Consider the following 21,000-nt stretch of genomic DNA (forward strand, 5'->3'; position numbering starts at 1 on the left):
TGAGAATGTTTGATTTCCATCCTCTCTCTTTTAAGTTTCTATGATTTAGTCCCTACTCTGTGTAGCACACTTTCTAGGGGTTTACGTGTTGGATAATACACATAAATGCAGAATGGACGGACCCTGTTTTCAGGGATCTAAGAGGAAAATAGACATGTATATGGTTACATAACATGATTAAATCAATTCAATCCAGTAGTTTACAAAGTGCAGTAAAGTCTGTTGAAGTGAAGGGATCAAAAAAGTCTTCTTGGAAGGAAGCATGGGGATTTCAAAAGGGCAAAATTAGAGGGAAAGTGAAGGGCTCAATATGAATAAAGGCCTGGAAAAAATAGAGTAGGTTCAGCACACAAGTCACCAAAGAGGGTGATTAAAGGAATGAGTGCAGGGAGATGAAACCGCATGGCAGATGAGAAACAGACTCCCCAGGGCCCTTTCTCCCAAGGTAGGGAGCCTGCACCCAGTTCTCTTGATACGCTGAAGGATTTTGAGCAGAGTAACATATTCAAATCTGTGTTTGCTGAAGACAAAGACAAACACTTCGAAAGATAATGGGTGGGAAAGAGCCTGGTGTCAAGGAAACCAGTTTCACAGAATTCTGGGTTTTAAAAGGAGAGACAAGGCCCTCTCCTAAGGCAGTGCTAACAGGAATAAAGGCTTGGATGAATATGAAAAACCGGATTTGGGGAGTGACTAGATGATGATAATTGCTGTTTAACTCTCCTAACAACCACTTGCTGTCCTTACTCTTCTTGCTTTATATCTGAGGAACTTGAGGCACAGGGATGCTAAGAAACTCGCCCAAGAATACAAAGCCATTGCTCCGAGTCAAATTCAGGCCCAGGTAGTCTTACTGTGTCCAAGCTCTGAATTTCTGTTTCTCCCTGGATATGGAGGAAAAGCAATTCTGAAGTCCTGGTATTTCTAACTTAGTTGGCTGTTGCTTCCAGCAAAGGAAGGAGTAACTGTGTCCTTTACATCTCGGTGCTCACTGAGGGTTCTGTTTGAGGGTTTATTCTCATCTGATTCTGCATGCTTTTCTCTAAAAAGCTCAGGCATCCACCCCCATGAACCCAACTATCTTCTCCTTGCCTGTGGCTCCATGGTATGCAGTCTTGAGTGACCTGTACTTCCTCTTGCCAGCTGGCTGTCTCCTCCTTGGGTATGCCACAAGCATACCAGAGTAAACAGCCCCAGACCAATCTCTTTAGTTGCTAGTAATGACATAACCATGCTGCTATTCAGCCCACCAAGTTGAAAACCAGGATGTCATCCTGACTCCTCTCACATATAGCCATTATCTTTCTTGAACTAGAGCATCTTAGCATCTCATTAGGTCCCTTAAGTGTTCTTTTTTATTTCCCTGCCTTTTCCTCTTGACTTGGATGCATGCGTACATATGGAAATAACTGCCAACCTGCCAACCAACCAGTTGGCACAATTTGGAGGGCTATAAAGCAGCAAAAGACCAAAAAAATAGCTGTAAGAGGGATAGGAGGAGAAACAAAGTAGGTAATTTCAGGAGAGAGGGATAGTGCATATAAGACAAGAAATTTGCTCTTAAGGAAATAACTCTCTGAGGTTTTAAAAAGCTTTGCAATAAGATTGAAAACCATTTAGCAAAGCATGTTGTTAGGATAATTAGTAATATTCGGAAAATAAATGGGATAAATGGGAGAATAAATAACTTTTGAGTATTTCCTCACTGATGAATTGACCAATACGGACTTGGGTAGTTCTCTTTATTCTTGCTTTTTAACCTTGTAAATACTATCGTTTAATATACATTACTCTCCAACAGCCTGGTGCTAGTTCAGAAATTCATAAGGGATTTAATTTAAAGTTAAAAAGTAAGAGGTACGTGGGCAAACCTAGCCCTGTAATTGTAAATCGGTACCTTAAAAGATGTTTAAATAAGATAAATTTAATAAGCACCTCTTTAAAAAACCCAAATTTAAAATTTGATTAAGGGTTTGTAAATGTTTGAGTTCTTAGTGTATACACCACCATGATGTTTTTCTGTCACGGATATTGTTGGTACTGTAAACAGTAGGTAGAGTTGAATAAGAAATGGTTTCCTATAAACAACAATGAAGCCTAATTTTAGTCATTTCTCTTATTCATCTAGAGTTTCAAAATATTGCCTAGTAGTGTTTTAAATGTTTCCTCCAAATCATTTTTCTCTGATTTTTCTTAGTTTTCCTCAAACCATTGTTACCTCCCTCCACATAACTCTTGTGTGTAACTCAGGAAATTATTTTCTTAGTGTCTGTGCGTTTATACTCTATGTGCTTTCTTTTATGGATCTACTTGATTCCTTTTCTCCAAAAAGAAATAATCTGGCATTTGTGGCTATAAATTATATATAACCTCAATGGGTGACAGAATGTTGCGTTTGCTGAATATGATCATGAACACATTTGGATACGCATTTTGGAAAAACCAAAACTTTAAGTATCTGCCCTCAGAGACTTGCTGAGGATGATCTTTCAGAAGCAGCCCGCCGCGGGCCAGCGCGGAGCTCGCAGTGCCCTCGCTTCAGGGCCCCGGCCTCGCGCCTGGGTCTTCTCGACGCTCCGCGGCCCCGGCCCTGTGGCTCTCCTGCTTCTCTTCCCTTCCTGGCCCGGCTGTCAGCTTCAGACTTAATCATTCGCCACCCGAATAGTTTATCTATTTTTATTTGTTGCCAGAGACGGGCTTTGTAGACTATTTGAAGGGGAGGGGACGCATTTCTAGCCACCAGCCCTAATAGTATTTTTCTTTTTTCTGTACATTAAAAACAGTCCCGCATTTGTTTCCTTCCACTGCGCTAACAGTGCACACATCCCGGGGTTTGATTTGGCGCTGTCAGAAGCCGGTGTTGCAGGAAGAAGGTGTAAAAAAGAAGCCTGAAGCGGGGGGGGCGGGCAGGTGAATGATTAAGCAAGTTCAGAAATTCCCGGTGCCTTCGACCCCGGGCGTCACGAGCGCGCTGCCGCCCGGAGGCCGCGGCGCAGGAGCGGCCCGGGCGGCGCGGGCCGAGGTCGTGCAACAAAGCTCAGGCGAGGCCGGCTCCCAGCAGGCACCGCTCCGCGCCGCCCTCCGCCCGCGCTCCAGGTTTCCCGGCAGGCGGCCCTGGCCCCGCCCCCGGCCCGGCTCCACCCGCTCCCCCGCGCGGAGGCGGGCGGCGGACGGCAGGGGGTGGGGGTGTCTCTCGGCCGGACCGGGCCGTCCCGCCCTCCCCTCCGGAGTCGCCGCCGCGCGTCCGGGCGCCCGTGGCCATTTTCCCTGAATTGGAAGGCCCCTGGCCCTTTCTCTCCGGCCTTCGGCGGGGCGCTCGGGCAGCCGCCCGTGCAGCTCCCTGCCAGCCGGAAAGCGGGCACCTAGCGAGGCGGCGCCGAGCGCTCTGTCAAACACGGTTTTGTGAAGTTTCTGCTGACACGGCCCGACAGTTACATGAAACACCGCGCTCGACTGGCGACGGCGGAGAACGCTTGTCCTGTGCCGTTTCGAGCCACTTCTACCCTCAGTTGCCTCACTTGCCCCTTAACTTCCTCCCGTGTGGCTTGCCAAAATCGGCGTGCCTTTATTTCGCTACTTCCTTTGGTGCCTCTCTCTGTCCACTCCTCGTCCCCTGCCCCCAGAGAAACACCGCCTCCCAACTTCTCGGGCTGGAGGAGGTTGCGACTCGTTTTTGCGCAATTACAACAAGTGCTTGGTGGTGGAAAAGCACAGAGGGCCGGGGAGGAAGGAGGCAGGCCCCGCGCAGAGGCCAGGCCTCTAAGCGTGGGGTGGGGCCGCAGAGCAGGGGCGAGGCAGGCTGCCGCGGCGGGGTGGAAGCTCCGAGGCCTGGCCACCGACCAGGGTGTGTCACGTGCCAGCTGGCGGGGGGCGGGGTCGGAGCCGGGCCCATGCCGCCGAAGACTGGGTGGGGCCGGCCCTTCTGAGCGAGGAGCAAGGGTTTCCTGGCTGGGGCGAGGCCCGAGTTCAGAACCCAGTGGGCAAAAATAGGGCGGGGCCAGCGGGTGAGGGGCGGAGTTGCAGCGTAGCGGTGGGGTCGGCTCGGCGCCCGGGCTCCAAATGCAGGGCGGGGCTCCGTGCTGGAGGGTGAGGGGCGGGGTGGCAGGCAGGTGGAGCCTGAGGCCGAAGCCTGCGAGAACTGTGCCGGGCCCCGAAGGGTTGGGTTCAGATGCCGGGAGCCATACTGGCCGAGTGTGGAGCGGCTTAAACAGCCGTTTTGTAATAATCTGGGGCGAAGTACACGCTCATCGACCTTCCTTGGCGGGAAGGCCTGCTCACAGCGTTCTTCAAAAAGCTGAGAAAAGTCCAAGTTCGTCAAATTTTGTCTCCCGCCTGTATTTTCCTTTCTTAATGAAACTCTTACAAATCATTTCGGAATATTGCCTTTCTGCTTTTCAGCCTTTCTCTGGTAGAGAGTCAGACATCATTAGATCTCATTGGTCACTTTCTGTAGGAGTTTTAAGGCAAATATTGCAGTCTGGGCACCTTTAATATTTTCAGCTAAGCTAGATGAAAACTGTAGTAGATTAAGACATGCATTTAATTCAACTAGTAAGCCGTGATGGCCACTTGGTTTGTAAACTTTTCTATTCCACTCAATGGAGTATATAATTTTTAAAGTCTGTTTACTCTGTTGATAACCACTTACATAAGTAGCTTACTCTTTGGTAGCGGGAGTTCTGCTCTCTATCATACTCAAATTAACTGAAAAGAAATGAAAGGAAACCCCCTTTAAAATGGAATCCAATGGCTAGTCGGGGAGTGCTGCCCACCACTTCTGATCAACTGATTACCCCAAAGGCATACCTTGCAAATCCATCCCGCTTTAGCTAGGACTTCACTATCCCAGAATTTAAAAGGTTTTCTCCTCCCATAGCAACAGCTTAGCCTATGAGAGACTGTCTTAACTCAGTGAGAAGCCACTAAACCTCCCAACAGTTTATTTTTTGTTTGTAATAGCCCTCCCAGCTTCCTGCTTTCCTTTATAAAAGAATGTTCCTCTTCTTTAGGGAGTCGCCTGTGGTTTTACCAAGGCTTGCTTGTCCTGACTTGCAATTCTCTGCTATTGGTGGGTTTTGTTTTTTTGTTTTCTTTTTTTTTTCTTTCACACTTGAGAGAGTGAGCTTGGTGAGCACACCTGCAGCCAGGAGGGAGGGTGCAGAGGGAGAGAGACTCCCAAGCTCAAAGAGGAGCCCCTATGGGATGGATCCCATGAACCCATTGGAAATCTAGAGTCAGCTGCTCAATCTAATGAGCCACTCAGGGACCCCAATTCGCTGCTATTTCCATTACCTTCTGCTGTAAAATAACTGGCAGTTTTATTTTTAAAGTTAGCACAATTTAATTTGGGGACTCTTGAATTTTAAATTGATGATTTATTATGAGAATATAGTTTTGAGTTCTGCCTCTACATCAATATTGATAAACTAAGAAGTGAGTGTTCAGAAGATTATAAGAGAAACGGGTTTCAGTAGTTCTGATTAAAGTTCTCTGCTTTTGGGTCTTACAAAGTTACAGTGTGGTATAGGCGAATATGCATTGTATTTTCACTTATGTATACAAACAAGAAATGTAATTTTTAAAAAATATGTTGTTTCAGGGTCATTTCTAACCTTGATCAAATTGTTGCTCACTTATGACACTTGCCAGTTTGGTTTTAAATTAAATTAAATCCAAAATTCTTTTGAGTATTTTGTTGCAAAAGGGGAGTCACATACCCCGATAGAATGTTGTAATCCCCACCCCTCCTCACATTATAGTGAGCAGGGAGAGGGAATGCCTTGTCAGGGTAAACCCTGGTTGGGAGCCATCTGTAAGATCAGATCAGTGGCGCTTTTTAAAAGGTTTTAGGCTACTACAATCTTGTGTAATAGTGGTTAAATTGATTTAGGTGTGTGAGTTTGGGGTTGACAATGTTTATCTCCTTAGCTTTGTATTGAATTAAATGGAACGGCTTGATATTCTATATATCTTGGAAATGATACCTAAAATTGGAAAAGAAAACAGGACAAACTCTTTCACATAAGTTGGTGCAATTTGAAAACGGTACAACATTCACTGAATCAAAACCAATTTCGTCTGTCATCCTCCCTTGTACTCTACAAGTAATTGACACTCCCCCAGCTCCGTTGGTAAAAATACATCTGAACAGGTACATCAAGCTTTACTTAGGATTTACCATTGTGATGTTACCTGGAAGGTCTTGGATTTTAAAAATCGTAACCTGGTTAAGCTTTAGCACAAAAGACGTACCTATTTGGATAGTCATTGATACTCGGTCTCCTCAATTGCACAGTTTCTATTTGCTCTAGGCATTTTCCTGGTTTACAGCAATATTCTAAAGTCAAACTTTGCCGGCCTGATATCCTAGTTGAGTATGAGATTCCTGTATCCGTCCTCCCCATGGCTGTCAAAGGGACTCTTGAAGTAAATAATTTAAGTGAGATTTTAAGCAAATGTCTGATTGGACTCATTTTACTTTCAGATTATAGATAGGACTAAAATACACATATGCAGACAAGCACGTGCATGCATTTACACACGAGTTAACAAGAGTTAGTTATCCCAGAGGTTATTATTTTTACTTTTAACTTTTACCCATTTCCTCTTTTTTAAAATAGTGAATTTCTGTTAATCATAATCAGTAACAACTCTCCCGGTTTAAAAAAGTGAAATATGACATTGAGCTCACATTTCATATGAGTAGTTTTATCTGCCTGTGCAGGGTTGTCACTGAACTCCAGAGCTGCTTTCTGGAGGAAAAATTTGTTTTACATTTTACTTAAGCGGTACTTTGCTTTGTTGAAGTTCCTCTCTATGGCCCTTCTACTGTGAACACAATGATAATGCAGTTTAACTGTTTCAGCAACTGAGGTAATGTTCATCCCAAACACTGCTGAAAAGATTTGATTCAAGATCTTTCTGTTCTTAATGCTTTTAATCATTAGTAGCTGTAATTTTCCATGTCCAGACCAGGTCTTCTTAATCTGGTACCGTTGACATTTGGGACCTGATAATTTATTGTAGTGAAGAGGCCATTCTGTGCGCTGATTGTGATATTTACCCAACAGACACGAGGAGCAAACCCCACCCCAGTTCTGATGACCCACACTGTCTCTGGACATTGTCTGATATTCCCTAGATTGAGGGGAGAGGGAGCGCACGCAATTGATTCTGGTTGAGAACCACTGGCCTAGACAAAACTTAAATGCATGGAAATCCTTGGCCAAAACTGTTTATAAACTTTCCATTAAAACGTGACACAAATGAATGAAACATGACATAAAGAAAACTAGTTAAGTAACTAGTTTCTTTTCAAGTTTGGTTGTGCATTGTTTATTTCAGAAACCTCATTTTGGTTTAAAAACCTATGAAGAGCTTGTATGAACAAGACAGAGTCTACTTAATAAAAAATGTTGAAAAAACCTGCCGAGAGCACATGTTTCACACATTAAAAATTCAGCTTTTCAATCTTGGAACTGTATTTCAAGCTTTTGCTACTTTTTAGGTAGAAAATAGTTTCTTGGTATAAGTTCAGGAACTCTCCTGGAGTTAGTGGGGCTGACTTACCAAACAAATGTAAATATGTGGTCCTTTAAGAGTTTTTTTTTTAAGATTTCAGTTTTAAAAACTAAGCTTCAAGATTTCTGAGCTAAAAGCAAAGGTACGATTATGAAGAGGGAAGTATCATGCTTCACGTCTGAAGGTTGTATAGTATTTTCTTGTCTGAACTTGTACATACTACTTCAGTTTTAGTCTTGACTATAGTTTTTATTTTAAGTTAATTTGCTGATTTCCATGTTGGGGAGTTCAAATTTATAGGCCACGCTATTGAATAACAACATATTTTCATTAGACACATGATTCCTTTCTAACTTCACGAAACAACCTGTAGTAGTTTCTGTCTGATGAAAACATTTCAAAAAACCTAAACTCCCTACCCCCGAAGAAAAAAAATCTGGCAATTCCCAAATCAGGCAGAAATCTCTAGAAATGATCCACTGAAAATTTCAATTCTGTGATCTAGAACGCTTTATTAAAACAAACCAAAGCCAAAATGTGTACTATACAATGAAAACCAAAGGCATTTTGAGGATAAGAAACTGTGGAGTATTATTTCAATTTTTATCTGTAAAAAGGTAACATTTTCTGAGTACTGTGGATTACTACATTGTGAAATGTAAAACAAGATGACATGTAAGAAAAGTATTCTTATAGAATCTGAAAATAGTTATAATAGAACATTTTGATTACCCCAAAAAGTTTCCCTTGCCCCTTCGTACTCAGGCCCTCCCTCCATCATACCCAACTCCAGGCAACCACTGATCTGTTTTTTTTTTCCCCGTAGATTTGCCTTTTCTGAAACGTTACAGAAACAAAATCATACAGTTGATAACCTTTTGAATCATATAGTTGATAACCTTTTGATAACCTCTTTTATTTTGCATAACACTTCTGACATTCATTCATGTTCAGTTAATTTCTTTTTTATTGGTGAGTGTGGTCTGTAGTTTTATCACTTCGCTAATTGATAGACATTTGCAATGCTTGTAGATTTTGACAGTTATGAATAAAGCCTCAATAAATATTCTCATGGCAGCTTCCACGTGAACATGTTTCCCTTCCTCTCAGGTAGACACCCAGAAGTGAGATTTCTGGATCATGTGATAAGGTCACTTTTGTCTTCTCTGCCAAACTCTTTTCCAGAGTGGCTTTAATATTTTGTCACGGCTAGGTCAAGTCCCATGTTTCTTTACAAATTACTCTTGTGTGTGTGTGTGTGTGTGTGGCCATGTAAGACTGCTCTCTACGGTAGAATCTGAGACTTCTTCCTCGGTCATTTCTTCTTCAGGGGAGCCCTGTCACCACATCACTAGAATTTCAGAGAGTGACTTTACTGTTTTATGTCAACACATGCCTCTTGACAGGAGGCAGCTTATCTTAAAGCAGTTACAGGTGAGTGTCACAGGTGTGGTACCCTCCTCTCCGGGCCTGTCTTTGGACCACAGCTGTGGCGATTTTCAGCTCTGTTCACTCTTCCAGTCGGACCTGGGGCTCCCTTGTCCTCAGACCCTGGTTCTCCAGTGAGCAGAGGAGTGTTCATAACGTTCTCCCTGACTTTGTTCTGTACTAACGTGTCCCGTCTCTTGAATTACCAATATTTTGTGACTATTGAAGACTCAGCATTCTTTAGAGATGAGGCCTTTATGTTCATTCTGGAAGATTAATAATTGTACAATTTTGAAGTCAAAAAGGCATTAAAATGAACCCAGTAGCAAAACATTTTCACACAACCAGTACCTATTTTTGAAGGCTTCCTCTTTTTCTTGTACAGTTTTGTTTTTTTGGTTTTTTTTTTTGTTTTTTTTTTTTTTGGAGAGAGGAAGAGGGGGCAGAGTCGAACAGTGGTCTGTGACAGTTACTTGCCTTGAAAACTTCAACTCTTTTTTCTTAGTTTGCCCCTTCCAGAACTTCCTGTACTAGCCTCAGTTTCCTTCATATACCTACACTCTTGGCTTAGAAGTTGTGTTCTTGTTGCCCTCAGCAGATAAGGCTGCTTGAAACAGCCCCTGTGAGGGGACAAAGGAGGTGACATGATTGGTGGGAGGCAGTTTCGGCTAGCTTGTTTGGACGAATACCACTTTACAGAACTATGAAAAGAACTGAAAACTGGTTGGCTTCCCTAGAGACTTCTCTCTCAGTTTTACAGTTACTGGCCTACCTAATTTAATCAGTAGATTCTGCAAAATAAGCCCCATCCAAAACAAGAGTAAGATTTAAAGCAAAAGGTAAAGCTTTATGGTGAAACTTAAGTATAACTAACCTTAGGTTCTTCCTCTCTTTATTAAGTTGCCTCTCAGTTCCAACTTGACCATCAAGATAGCCCTAAACAACTTAATTTAAACTTTGAAAGGCCTTAAAGATACACGGTAATAAAAATGAGATTGTTATTATTCCAGTGTTTCAAAAACACTGTATTTGAAACACAATGTGTATTTTGGTAGAAGAATTTTACAGTAAGAAAGAAGGTTTTTACATCTACCCCCCCCTTTTTTTCCATGCAAACCTGGTGACAGGGGCAGTGGAGGAGAGGAGGTGGCGGCGGGGTGGGGAGGGGGTGGTCAGGGGACACATGGACAGCAGAGAGGGTATCAGAAAAAGAACCCAGTGACTCCTAATCAAATTAATAATGTATAAACAGCTATTTAGGGCAGCAATAGAAGTTTTAATTTGTTGATCTAAAAATATTTTTGTTTTTAAAACACCTTTCCATTGTAATCTAATCATTTTAAATCATCTTTATTGTATTCCCTACCCTTAGATACACTTAGAAACACTTTCCCATGGGCCTTTATCTGTGGGTCTGCACAGCCGGACTGTAGAATGTCTTTTGCAAACTGATTTTATAATAAGTTTCAACTTGCTTTTCTGAGCCAGCCTTGATGATGGGTAGGATTGGGAAAGGGGGTTAAGTATGGTCAATAGTAGTTCATCTGAGTTTTCAGTGTTATTACCTTAGTAGGTTAATCTAGTTATATATTTTTTTAAGATTTTATTTATTTTTTTTGAGAGAGGGAGATAAAGCACAAGCAGGGGAAGAGGGAAAAGCAGGCTCCTCTGGCTGAGCAGGGAGCCTGATGCAGGACTTGATCCCAGGACGCTGGGATCATGACTTGACTTGAAGGCAGCTGCTTAACTGGCTGAGCCACCCAGGTGCCCCTCTAGTTATTTTTAAGATAAAAAAATTTTCCTCATTATGAGATGTATTTAAAATTAGAAAAAAAAGTTAATATTGGCTTGTTTTTAGAGCATTTGAATTTATCAAACTGTAGTGCCATAAATTTATGTAGTATAGTAAATGTGTTACATTTTATATCAATTTATATATGAATGAGTAGATACTTGGGTAAACAAGGAGGTGTTGCTTAAAATGGTGTTGAATTATGATAGTTCACAATGAATATGATATAGTGGGAGATGAGATAATAGAATTACCTCAATTTATGGGGCACCTCGGTGGCTCAGTGGGTTAAAGCCTCTGCCTTCGGCTCAGGTCATTGTCTCGGGGTCCTGGGATCGAGTCCCGTATCGGGTTCTCTGCTCGGCAGGGAGCCTGTCCCCCCCACACCCGCCCCCTGCCTCTCTGCCTGCTTGTGAGCTCTGTCAAATAAATAAAATCTTAAAAAAAAAAAAAAAGATTTACCTCAATTTTTGTGAAGTTTAGATAAAATACCACTTAGTGCTTAAAAGTTTTTAGCTTTTGGACTGCCTGGACACCTGTAGCTTTTATGTATTCCTTCAGTAAACCTCCTAGAAATTATGAATAAATATAGAAAATCTTTTTTTTTTTTTTTTTTTTTTTTGAAGGATAGAAGGGGTGTGTCGTACAATAAGCTGTGGGGAGGGTAAGAGGAGGAGGGAGGGAGAGAAAATCTTAAGCAGGCTCCATGCTCAGCGCCTAGCCCAGTACAGGGCTCAGTCACAACTCTGAGCTCATGACCTGAGCTGAAATCAAGAGTTGGACCCTTAACCCACTGAGCCACCCAGGTGCCCCAATAAGTACAGAAAATCTTAATAAGAAGTAGATGTTAGCCTCATCTGTATACTTCAAGTCATCACATAGAAATGATAGTGTAATGAATAATTCATGTTTTACTGTACATGTATCTTCTACTTTAATAAAATATGATTTATAGAAAGATCTAAGGGTGAATATGAAAGCATTGCTTTTATTGGAAGTATGATCTGTTTTCAAAAGTTTTGTTCACAAATTTACATTATTTGCACACACATGTTGTATTAGGAGAGCTAAATGAATCATGCATAGATGCACTGGTCTATGTTTTTCATGATTCTGCAGGCTGTATTTCTTGATAAACACTGGAAGTATAGAATTGATGAACTTTTCTACATGTGATGGTTTTTGGGTGTAACATTCTGAGTTCCCCTAGACCTGCACATGCGTTGGTCACTACGTGCTCATACTTGAACTCCTGTTGCACTTTGTATCCAGGGGGTCATCTCTGGAATGGGTGTGGCACGGTGACCCTGAAGCCTGCTAAGTGCCGATGTTCTTGAGGAGAATTTACACCCTTTGGTATTCACAGTGATGACCTGCCGCACAGGCAGGGCAGTTGTAACCACCTGCTGTATTGTGGTCAACCAGCCTGAATGTAGAGCTGAAACTGACTTCTACCAATTCAATTTGGAATGACTGTGAGCTGTATGTGGTCTTTGTAAAATATTTGCTGTAGTCATTTCTTGGTACAGTACCATGTTAAGAGAATCATTATGTTTTAATTCAGGAATAGGGAGAAAAGAGTCTTACCTTTGAAGGATGGCCTTATTGCCATCAATTTAAAAAAAAATTTTTTTTAAAGGAATTTAAAATTTACTCTTGGCTAGAGAGACAAATGCATCAAATACATATATGTAATTATTAAATATAGTAAAACTTTTAAAATAACACCAGTATGTAATGCAAGGATGTGTATCATCAGCCTAATGGTGCATACATAAGACTTTAATGTACGTAGTTTTATGAGGTGGAGCATGTTTTAAATCTTGTTATACCTACATGTATGACAGAGTGAGCTATATCAAATTTGGGTTCATAACATATTTATATTTTGATGGCGTTACAGTTTTCAACCCATTCACATGTATACATTTATTCTTTCAACAGTTACTTACTTAATACTCACTCACTGAGCCTCTATTCTGTGTCAGGCATTATCTAGGTAAAAAACATACAACGGTGAATGAGATAGCAAGGTCCCTGTTTTTGTGAGGTTTACATTTTAGGGATAAACAATCAAATTTCAGCAGGTTATACCGGAGAGGAAGAGGGGCTTTCTGAGGATACAACCCTTAAACTGAGGGTAGGAGTGATGTGAAGGGAACCAAAAATGGGAAGATCTGGTACAGAGTGTTCCAGGAGGAGGGAGCAGCAAGTGCAAAGGCCCTGAGGTTTAAAAAAAAAAAAGCCATTTTTAGGAATGGAAAGGAAGCCGGTGTAGCTGAAACACTGTGCACGGAGGGACAGAGGTGGGATTGCGGATCAGTAAGCCAGGCAGAAGCCCCACTGTTCAGCTGCTTATAGACCACAGTGAAGAATTAGGACAGAATTTTATGGTCTTGGAAAATTTCAAATAGGACTAAAGATGGAGGAGGCCTTAGTATGTAGATATGCAAGATCTTTTAGAATTGCCTTTACCATCATAGTGTTGTTGCCTGGAACTCTGCCAGTGGATCTGTGACACTGATGTCCAGTCATACAGAGTGTTGGCTTTTGCTATGCAACAGACCAACCCATAACTTAGCGCTTGGAACAGCCCCCATTTATTTAACTCACTATCCTGTTGGAGAGTTCTGTTTGAGCCTAAGTTGTTCTGGTTTCTGCTGGGCTCATTCTCCCTTCAGTCAGCTCCTGATCAGCTAAGTGGCTCTGCTTCTTGGAGTGGACTGGTCTGAGGGTGATGTGATAGCAGAACCAGTATGTCTCTTATCCTCCAACAGACTCGCCTGGGCTTGTTTACATGGTACCTTGTTGACTTTCCAGAGAGGGATTAGAAGTATGCATTCACTGCCTTTTGATTCTTGGACTTGGGGTTGGTACAGTGTGATTCTTAACTGTGCTCTGTTGATCCGAGCAGATCACATGTCCAGCCCAGCTTAAAGGAGTAAAGAAATAATAGATTTCACCTTTTGGTGGAAGGGGCTGCAAGCTCACATTGCTTAGTGCTGGCTCTTTTTACACACTCTTGATTGACACTCAAGGCCTTTGTTCCTCGGAGCCATCATGAGTTTGTGATTGCTTTGTGAATGTCAAGTGAAGGTATCCTCACTCAGAGAACCTAATTAGAAGAGTCTGACCCTAATGCTGACAACCTTTGTTTTAAATGTAGTAGCCTAGGATATGAAGACACAGCTAACCTCCTAGTGTAGGAGATGACGTGAGCATAACACTTGTAGTCAAAAGCATAATTATAACATGTCTACTGTCTGTCCTGAAATCTTATTACACTGTATTTAGTATAGCAGAAATGCTATTTGGTTGCAGAGGTGAAATTTAGCACTGCTATTAATATTACTGGTTCCCTAACTAGAGACAGGTTTTTAGTTAATTTTAAATACATTCAGAGGCTGGTGGTTCTACTCAGCAACATTTAGCAGTAGAAGGCGTCACTGTGTGTTCTCTTACCAGCTAACCAAACACGCAGCGGTTTCAGCAAGCTGTGTCCTTGAGGTGTCATGTGGCCCGTTCATGCTAATAAGGAGAATGAGGAGAATTAATAAGAGAAGAATACTGGCAGGGTTTTACATGGTTTTTCTTTTAAGTGTTCATTTTTTCAGTGGATTACAAAATGTAAAAAAATACTGAAAAGTAATAGTAGAAATAACAAGCAGTAATAATAAAAAGACAAAACAACTTCCTCACTTGCTAAAATAAAACCTTGCAACCCCGTGTTAGCTGCTATGTGGTGGGGAATGTGAGGGAGAGAGGTGGGGACGGCGAGGGAGAGGCTGGTCCTGCAATTTAAATTGTCATCAATCCGGGGACATGGTTTTAGAAAACAATTTATTTATTAACGTCTGCTTCTCCTTAATGGCATATTGCTCTTTCTGGCCCAACCAAAGCAGACACGGCAGTCTTTGTAAGTAGGACAGTGTTTCCATTCCTCAAACACCAATCTAGAAAAAAATTATTTTTTTCAAGAGCATCTGAATTCTCAGTGGTTTACTCGTGGACAGATGCTGTGACTGCAAAGTCTATCAGGTTCTTGGTGGTCTCCTCCCCTCAACTCCCATCTCTCTTTAGGTTGAAGACCTCGCAGGTAATTTTGCTTTTCCCATCCCTACCTGGAACTGGGGGCAAAATTTGTATCATTTTAATGTTTAATTATGGTAAAGATGTGGTATCTCTGATCACTGGAGGAAACAGTGGATCATTCTGCACATAGTTATTCAAATGGAAAATTAAAGCTGAGTCACCTCTTCCCCTTGTTATTTCAAAATAAATTATAGATGGGCCAAATACTTAAATGGAAAAAGTGGAAGTCAAACATACTAAAAGAAAACATGAATGAGTATGTAAAAAATCCTGGAGTGGGGAAGACATTTTTCCGCATGGCATAGAAGCTAGAAGGCATGAAGGAAGCAAATGGATAGATGTGAATATTTATAATGTCAAATTCCTGTTTTTAATTCTGCTTTTTAAAAATTTAACATGTTTATAAGTGTTTTCTTATGTTATAGAAGACTTCACGAACAGGGAGTTTTTTATGATTATGTAACGGTCTAGCATATGAAATACCACACTTTATTTAACCATCCCCAATTTTTGTACATTTTTGTTCTTATTTGTCATTATTTTTCAAATAATGGCATAGTACACATACTTTATAATTTATGAACAGTTGATCATAAATTAGATCATAAAGACATATTTCTCTAGCAAATAGATTATGACATTTACTTATATTTCTGTGATTATTATTGACACTGGACTTTTTTATGTTATTGACTTATTTTATTAACTACTTTTAATGGAACGATAAACACATGTGCATAGCGAAAAAACTTGTTAACATTATAAGACAAAATACAGTGAATGATTTCTCTCCCTTGAGGTAATCACCGATGTGTCTCTTGCATATCTTCCCAGAAATGGTCCAAGTATATCAAGCATATAACCCACCCCCACTTTAAAAAAAAAAATACAGTTGTTAGCTTACTGTGCACACTGTCCTGATTCTTTTCACTTAATGTAATATCATAGAAATCTCAGCTGCATGCATAGATTTACCTCCTTTTTATCAGAAGTATTGTATTCTATGGCTTAGCTGTGTGAGGACTTATTAAACACTCCCTTGTTGATAGTCGTTTGATTGCAGGATGTTTTCAGCTTTTTGCTGTTGCTAACAACTCTAGTAAACAATTTAGTAAATATTTTTGCACTTGGATATCAGTAGAATTATTGGCTTAGCACTTAATCACATGCATATACATTTTGATGTATACTGCTGTGTTGCACACTATTCCAACATACGTTCTCATAATGAGCGCAAGGCCATGGTGGGATTTCCCGTACCCTTATCAGTGTTGAAATTATCAACATTTTTAATCTTGGTAATCGGTGGTGAGAAAAGTAGAATAATGTTAGGAGCTTGGATTTGCGTTCCTTTAATTATGAATAAGATTCTTCATATATGATTATATGCCATCACTGTCACTTTACTTTTTGTGATAATGTGATCCTGACTTTAGGAAAAATGTTTCTCATTAAAATGGGACCTACTTTTGGCATAGTTTTATTTTAATGGAAGCGCTGCTGGATATTAGTATCTTATGCTTTAGAAGTGAAAGTTTAGAAAGGACTTCAGAAGTGATTCAAGAAAGAAGAGTCCAACCACTTTCACTTCCAGATTCGTGAATTCACATTTTCCTGATTTTCTTGATGGAATGATTAGAGGTTAGAGTGGTTTGCTTTGATTTTTGTTTTTTAAAGATTTTATTGATTTATTTGACACAGAGAGAGAGCGCCCATGCACAAGCGGGGGTGGGGGGTGGGGGGCTGCAGGGAGAGGGAGAAGCAGGCCTCCTGCTGAGCTGGGGGGGGGTGGGTAGCAGGTCTCCATCCCAGGACTCTGGGATCATGACCTGACCCGAAGGCAGCTGCTTAACCAACTGAGCCACCCCGGCGCCCCTGGTTCGCTTTGGTTTTGATGGAGGTCGGGCTTAGCAGGCTACGTGGGAGAGAAGAGATGACTTTTGAAGTTCTCTACGGACGGAATCCTTTTAGGCAGTGCTGTTCTACCGTGTTGACGGTAGCATCATTTGAAATAACAGGATCAAGTGGAAAGGGCCTTTTCTTGGACTTCACACCTTGGCGCTCAGGACCCCTGACAAGTTCTCTCCGGTGACGCTGGTGGGGCTTCTCATCCGGGTACTCTGTCTTTGCATTTGTTACAGCCTGTGTGTGGAGAGAACACTGGGTGTCTTGTCCTAATTTTACAGTGCATAAAACTTGTGGCCTTTTCTTCCGGGTGGTTTTTATAACACAGCTGGCTTTAAATCTTCCCAAACTGAAGTTTGAAAAGAAAAATGACACCGCGAATCATCTCATCTGGTCCTTTCCAAATATGAATTTGTTTTTATTTTTTTAAAAGATTTTATTTATTTATTTGATAGAGATCACAAGTAGGCAGAGAGGCAGGCAGAGAGAGAGGAAGGGAAGCGGCTCCCTGCTGAGCAGAGAGCCCCATATGGGGCTCAATCCCAGGACCCTGAGATCATGACCTGAGCCGAAGGCAGAGGCTTTAACCCACTGAGCGACCTGGGTGCCCCATGAATTTGTTTTTAAATGAATGTTTAAGTACATTTCATTCAGGTATTCATACCTGAGTAAAATTCGGCACTTTTTAGCTCTTACGGTAGCATTAGGCACAATGCCTTGCATGTGGTAAATATCCAGAAAGTCTTTGTTAATGAGTCAGGTCAATGTAAACCGTCAGCATTTTCTCTTCCCAGTACATTATTAAGTCTTTCCACTTTGATATACTAATTTTTTCCAGTTGTACATTCCTGTTTTAGCTTCAAATTGTAACTATTTTATAGCTAAATTAAATTTGATGGTAATGGTTGGTTAGTAACTAAAATCCCAACCAATAGATACAAATCTACTCCTAGCATGTGCATATATATATATATATAATTAATTATAGGTGTTTTGGGTTTGTGAAATTAAAAATACTGATTTTCTTTTTTAAAAGATTTAAATTTAATTGATGATGAAGGGAAAAAAGCTCAGCTGATCTCTGCTGATTGTTAAGTTTAATGACTGCTACCTGAAAATTGTATGTGAAGGTTGAAATACTCCCTTACTCCCACTAGAGGGGGATTCCTTCCAACTTCGGTAAAATGTTCTTAGATCCAACATGAAAAACTTTGTATGACATTGATCTTCATTTTTTATGAAATTAGAGTTAATTTCATGTTTTTAAAAAATCAACTGTTTTTGTGTCGGACTTGAAATATAAAATCCTTCAGAAACGGAAAATACAAAATACAGTTCAGTAGAACTGGAGTCCATGTGTATTAAACCATAGTGCTTTTGAATAAAACAAAATACACTTTTTAGGTTGGTCTGATGAAATTGGTTAATACTAAGGAATCACAAACCTCCTCAGCCTTCCTAGAGATAGAACCTGGGGTGGAGGATGAGGCTGACCTTTTGAGATCCACCTCCTTCTTCCAGTCTCCAAGACCTGCCTGTCTGTGTGTCTGTCTAATGACGTAGCCACACGGACAGTTCCTAAATTCCACGTGAAAATTTTGGTTTCACTGTTATTTCAAGTGGTCAAATATATCGAAGCCATATCTTTAAATTGATTTCTATTAGCTTTTGAATTTTCTTGCTACTTTGACTTTTATAATATGTTAAGCAAACACAGAACTCCCTTGGGAATGGTTTTGGCAGATTTAAACTTCTAATATATTGTTAAATAATTGTGTGTGTGTGTTAAAATATCACATCAAAAGGGTGAATGTACCTAACATTAATATATGCAGATATGATCTATGTATATAATTTAAGAGTAAATGTCATACGGTGTTTACAGTAGTTAAGGTTCAGCGAATTTATTGTTTGTCCTTGGCTTTAACTAAAGTCTCCAATGTTGATTAGAGGTTTCAGTGTAAAACTATTTGAGGTTAGTAAGCTAGTATTGTGAAAGACAGGATTTAGGAAATTCAAACATGTAAATTGCCACTAACTGTTGTTTTCCCCTCTCCCACCCTGAAACAAAGTCTATAAGATGATCTTTCTTCTAACTTTAACAATTAGCTTTGGAAATCAAAGTGTTACCAGACATACTACCAGTGAATCTTACAATGATTTTGTACTACAGTTGACCCAACATTTCATGTTTGGTATCAGCAACATACGGTTTTCATCAAAATGAGGCTGGTCATCTTCCCAACACCTAATCATGTGTTTCTTTTGCTTTATGCCCCCGTCTCTATCAGGTACCAGGTGGGGGGGAGCCTCACTTTCAGCCAAGCAGTTGGAGAATACAATTTCTTGCTCATTTCTCTTTTGACCCCTTTACTTTTGTACTGGATGACAATCTTCCTGAAATGATCTTCCTTTCTGTATTTTCTTCCCTCAAGGGAAGAATCCAATTTTGTTTTATAGCAAGATACATTCGATAGGCCTGTGTGCCTTCTGCTTAAACACCTACCACAAAGGCCTGATTTTAAAAGGTTGAAAACTCACAGTGTAGCCGGCAAGGCTGATATTAGTGCCCTGCCCCCTGTCTTCTGCAGACACTTAAAAATATTCATATTCTGTTGCCTTCTTTCCTTGCTCTTTTCCATCATACATTGGTACTGTGTAGTAGTCAAAGTTAAAAGCTCTACACACCAGACTGAATAATTATGTTTAAAAAACAGTAATTATCAATACATGTCTTGTTCCATGCAGCTTTTTAAATTCATGTTAATGAGCGCTGTCTTCTCATGCACAAGACTGACAGGCACTTTTGAAGTTTTGCCATCATTTCACAACTTGTTGCTTAGGCTCTGCCTGCCTTTCCCTGAGTATTGCTTCCAGGCACTCTTGCTCCGCAACATTCCAGAGACTCAGGACTACCCACTCTGATGGGAGCGGGACAAGAAATTACTAGCAGCTTCATAAGCATGATGAAATTGCTTTACGAAGCATAACTTTCCCCTCACTGCCCGTAAAAGATCGCAACATATATGCAACATCTCATGATTTAACTGAGAACGTTGATTCTTCTGATATCTAGATCATTTTGAGGAACTTACACCATCACTTGGACATGATGGCAAATGCATTAATTTGATAGGCGCTCGCCCTGTTTTAAATCTGGAACCCAGGGCAATGACCCATGTTTATCCCCAGTCAACTCTTGAAGAGAATCCCAGATCTTTCTTTCTTGATGCCTGACGTAAATTGAATACCAGTTTTCTCCAGACTCTTAGTTCCAGGCCATGCCTGTGCTCTGGCGTCTGCGGCTAGACTCGAAGAACGTTTTTGAGAGTGCCTAAATTATTTTTTCCTTATGATTTCAGGTTGAAGTCTTGACCTCGGAGGATACCGCCTTTGGACTCAAGGTGTGTAGTCTGATGTAGCTTTTTGGGTAGGTTTCATCAGCTCCCCCGAGTGGATCGGAAGCCTCAACAGATAGAACTTGTTTTTATTATCAAATGCAGAGGTTCTAGAAATCTTCCAGAGTTCAAGATGTCCCCTCTGTTGTCATTCAGATTAGACTATGGTAGTATTTCTTTCTCTGGTAGTATCTTCTTTCTCTGGTGTCGGGAATATAAGAAACAGTACAGGAAACAAGAGTTTCATATGGTAGTAACTGACCTTTAAGTTTGGATTAGCTGGGGAACAGGATCTACTCAGTGGCTCCCATTCTGCGGGGGGCACTGCAGTGCCACCCGGAATGTTACGGAAGCACTATTTCGGTTTGCCACTCGACTTTCGTTAATCCATTTATTTGTTATCCCTGTTTCACATATTTTTTGAGCCCCCCCTGTTCCAGTCACGACTAAATTAAATCTCAGTTCCCGCCCTTCAGTTGCTCACGATCCGTTGGGAGGCCTATAAAGAGATCAATTGTCCTGTAGCGTCCTTGCCTCCCTGCCAGAGCTATGCGGAGGCTTGTAGGAGTGGGAGGGACTGAGTGGGAAGGCATTCTAGGAGCTTGATCCCTTGAGAGAGTGGATTATATTTAGGCAATCGAGGAGGACAAGAGAAACGAGAACTATTTTCAGGTCAGAGGACAATCGTGAAAAAAATCGGAGGGAGCTAAAAGTAGTTAAGTTTTGCCTGTGTGATAAGATCGGAGGTTGTGGAGGTTAAAGAGTTGAATTTTATCCTATAGAAAATGTGAAGCAGTTAAAAGATTTTAAGCCAAGTAGTGGTTGGATTTACAACTTAGGTGATTTTGGCCACTTTGTGGAGGA

The 21,000-nt window shown here is 41.0% G+C and overlaps 1 protein-coding gene across 9 annotated transcripts in view; it reads left to right on the forward strand.

The window, feature by feature from the left end:
* ARID1B (AT-rich interaction domain 1B) overlaps window positions 1-21,000 on the forward strand; it is a 441,388-nt gene that overhangs the window by 244,013 nt on the left and 176,375 nt on the right. For 6 of the 9 annotated variants that reach the window (XM_047732510.1, XM_047732515.1, XM_047732511.1 and 3 more), the window contains exon 5: window positions 20,101-20,142. The exons of the other annotated variants lie outside the window; for them this stretch is intronic. In XM_047732510.1, coding sequence (XP_047588466.1) covers window positions 20,101-20,142 — 42 coding nt within the window. The remainder of the gene's footprint in view (window positions 1-20,100; window positions 20,143-21,000) is intronic. 9 annotated transcript variants of the gene reach the window in all.

Source organism: Lutra lutra, chromosome 6 (genome assembly GCF_902655055.1).
Source record: "Lutra lutra chromosome 6, mLutLut1.2, whole genome shotgun sequence".
Lineage (NCBI taxonomy): Eukaryota > Metazoa > Chordata > Mammalia > Carnivora > Mustelidae > Lutra > Lutra lutra.